This window comes from Myotis davidii, unplaced genomic scaffold, assembly GCF_000327345.1.
Source record: "Myotis davidii unplaced genomic scaffold, ASM32734v1 scaffold118, whole genome shotgun sequence".
Taxonomy (NCBI): Eukaryota; Metazoa; Chordata; class Mammalia; order Chiroptera; family Vespertilionidae; genus Myotis; species Myotis davidii.
This window is the reverse complement of record NW_006290441.1, coordinates 3,239,448-3,242,694: the sequence shown is the minus strand read 5'-3', so window position 1 is coordinate 3,242,694 and position 3,247 is coordinate 3,239,448. Positions and strand designations below refer to the sequence as shown.

General features: G+C 39.0%; 1 protein-coding gene across 3 annotated transcripts in view; it reads right to left on the bottom strand.

Moving 5' to 3' along the window:
- Positions 1–3,247, bottom strand: part of STK33 (serine/threonine kinase 33) — a 128,508-nt gene that overhangs the window by 42,871 nt on the left and 82,390 nt on the right. For all 3 annotated transcript variants that reach the window (XM_006763490.2, XM_015563734.1, XM_015563733.1), the window contains 2 exons: positions 2,225–2,363; positions 994–1,082 (listed from right to left, as the gene is read on the bottom strand). In XM_006763490.2, coding sequence (XP_006763553.1) covers positions 994–1,082; positions 2,225–2,363 — 228 coding nt within the window. The remainder of the gene's footprint in view (positions 1–993; positions 1,083–2,224; positions 2,364–3,247) is intronic.

The window sequence follows — 3,247 nt, the reverse complement described above, 5'->3', positions numbered from 1 at the left end:
TCTCCAGTGTCTTAGGGAGTAAGAAAAAAGTTCCTGTCCACACGTGATACCATTTTTCTTGTAAATAGATTAACCGGTTTCCCCAGGACTTTCACAATGATCCCACTTGGATACTATGACACATATCTTTCTCCACAGAAAATCTATACAGATAGCAAATAAACAAAAGCTTTGACGATCCAATTCAGTTCTTTGGAGAACATTTATTCCCTCATTTGCCACATCTTAATTGAGCACATACTATGTTTCAGGCACTACTCCAAGTACCAACAGTGAATAAGGCATACATAATTCCTGCCTTCCCGAAGTTTACAATGGAAATACTCAAGAACATTTACTCAGGAAAAACAACAATGCTGTTAAACCTACTTACATTGCAGGGATGTAGCATCTGCAACAGAGTGCATTATCCACCTTTTATTCCTAAATTAACAGTCATATATTTTGAAAGCAGCCACTATTAAAGTGCTAAGTAATAAATAATGTATCCTATCATTTATTTGACATTAAGGAACACTTAATCTGAATAAAATCTTCAAGAATAAACACTTGGCACACTAATTGTGCTTAGGATATAAATATTAATGCCCGGGAAGATTTTCAGTGAGAAATACAGACTTGAGCATTAATTTGATATCAGAGGCACGGCCAAGGTGTGTTTTCTTCTAAGTCTGTAACACATTTACATCACATTACCAGGCATGATTCTGAAATAAATTAGAATGCAGAGCATCTGTTTGCTTGCTATTAACTAATGATTTAGAACTATCCAAATGAACATGTACTTAAAAAAATTCAACAGTACCACTTCACTTGCAAAATTATGCCTGTCAGTTACAACCTCTTTTGTGAATTTTTTATTTTCTTAGCACCAGCCATTTATTTTCTGGCTGCTCAAAGCTTCTAAAATGTGTCTAAAAAGAGGATGTACTTTGCCACTTTGCTATCAAATTGTTTACAGGCAAATATTTACCACCATTTCTAGTATCTTACCTTGATGTTTAAGTTCATTTCATTGTTAGCATCAGTAAAGCTGCTTTTAACCATTATGTTTTCCAGTTTTAGATCTCTATGTACTATATCTACCAAGAAAATAAACAACAAATCAAATGAAATGAATAACGGAAAAATAATTAGAGGGGACACAAATACAGCAAATAGATATGTTTGACAAATTAACGCCCACCGTTGAAATATTTGAGACGGGCCAAGCATAATTCTGCTCTGTCCCACTCCCTTATATTCAGATCCCTCTTCTCCACGTTTTAACCTTCAGGAGCCATTCTCTTTGACTCCCTCTTCTATCCCCTTGTAGCTCAATTTTTCTGTGAACCTAAAATGGCTCTAAGAAACAAAAACAGCTCTAACCAGTTTGGCTCAGTGGATAGAGTGTCAGCCTGCGGACTGAAGGGTCCCAGGTTCGATTCCGGTCAAGGACATGTACCTTGGTGTGGGCACATCCCCAGTAGGGGGTGTGCAGGAGGCAGCTGATCGATGTTCCTCTCTTATCGTGATGTTTCTAACTCTCTATTCCTCTCCCTTCCTCTCTGTAAAAAAAATCAATAAAATATATTTCTTTAAAAAAGAAAAACAAAATGTCAAGAATATTTAATTTTTAAGTTAGTAATATATGCATGTTTTTAGAAATTTCACTTTATTGTTGATTTGTCTACTTTTGATTTGAGAATAATAGCTGCTTTTCAAACTGTTGAATGGAAACATGCATTAACTTCATCCTTGTCCATGTATAATGCAATTGTATACCTGCCTTGTTTCTAATTAAAATATATCTATAAATGAAGTTAAAAAGAAAAAGATCTTTATATACATAAAAGGCTAAGCAACCTTCCAACCATCCGGTAGGTATGACGTGCACCGCCCATGAGGGGGGAGATGCTCAACACAGGAGCTGCTGAGCTGTGGTGACTTGGCAGCAGTGGTTCTCGGGTGACGCACCCCAGAACCGGAGAGGAGGGAGCTCGATTCCTTGTGGGGCCGCATGATTCCACCTTTGGCCATAGGTTATGTTGTTGCTGAAGAATTAATTTCTTCTAATTAATTTCCTTTCAATGTGCACAAATCCTTGCACCTAGCCACTAGTTTTTAAATAAAATCTCCCATACTAGTAGGCATATTTCTGTGACTACAAATCGTGAAGACAATTACCCTGAAATAAATGTGAGCCTGCATTCGTGGAGCCAGTGGCTGGTGACCCTCCCCTTACCGTTGCTGTGCAGATAGGCTATCGCTGACGCGAGGCTCTGAATGATCCACCTGGTCTCATTCTCTGAGAAATGCTCTTTCCTCTTCAGAATTTCTCTGAGTTCTCCATCCTCACAAAGCTCCATCACAAGGTACATTTTCTGACATTATATATTTAAAAAGCGAGAGAGAGCAAATTATGTAGGTGGGGATCTTAAACATGTTATAGATTACATTTATAATAAGAATATGATGACACTCTTCTTTTAAAAATATTTTTTTATTGATTTCAGAGAGATAGGAAGAAAGAGATAGAAACATCAATGATGAGAGAGAATCATTAATTGGCTGCCTCCTGCACATGCTCCACTGGGGATCAAGCCTACCACCAGGGCATGTGCCCTGACTGGGAATCGAACCATGACCTCCTAGTTCATGGGTCAGCACTCAACCACTGAGCCACACTGGTGGGCTATGATCACACTCTTAATCATCATTATATTTGAAAAATATTTATTATCTATCATGTACAAGAAGGACATGGAAGCATAAGACATAGTCTTTATCCTCAAGGTGCTCACAGTGTAGTTATAACTAAAAATCAGGTGATAAGTGTTGGTAGAAGAGGCAGGCCCCAAATGCCAGGAAATTTCAGAGGAGGGAGGCCTCTGCCGAAAGAATACTTACTGAGGAGGTGACATTAAAGGCAGGTCTGATTGCCTAGATAGCAATATAGGGGTAGAGACCATGGACAAGAACTGGCAGAACATGTAGTATTTGCAAAGATCACAAAACTTGAAATGACAGTGGCTGTTAAAAGAACACCAAATACCTCAGTGTTAACAGCCCTGGGAGTCTGGTAGGGCAGAGGAGAGTGGAGTGGTGGTGAGGGGAGGCCTGGTAATAGGGTCTCATATGTCACGGGAAGAGGAATTTGGAACTTTTCCCCATATGCGGGAAGGAGCCACTGAGGATCCTGATGCTGGTGTCTGGGGTGGGGAAAGGTGTATCTATGATCAATTCTGCATTTCTAAAAACCTTCTAG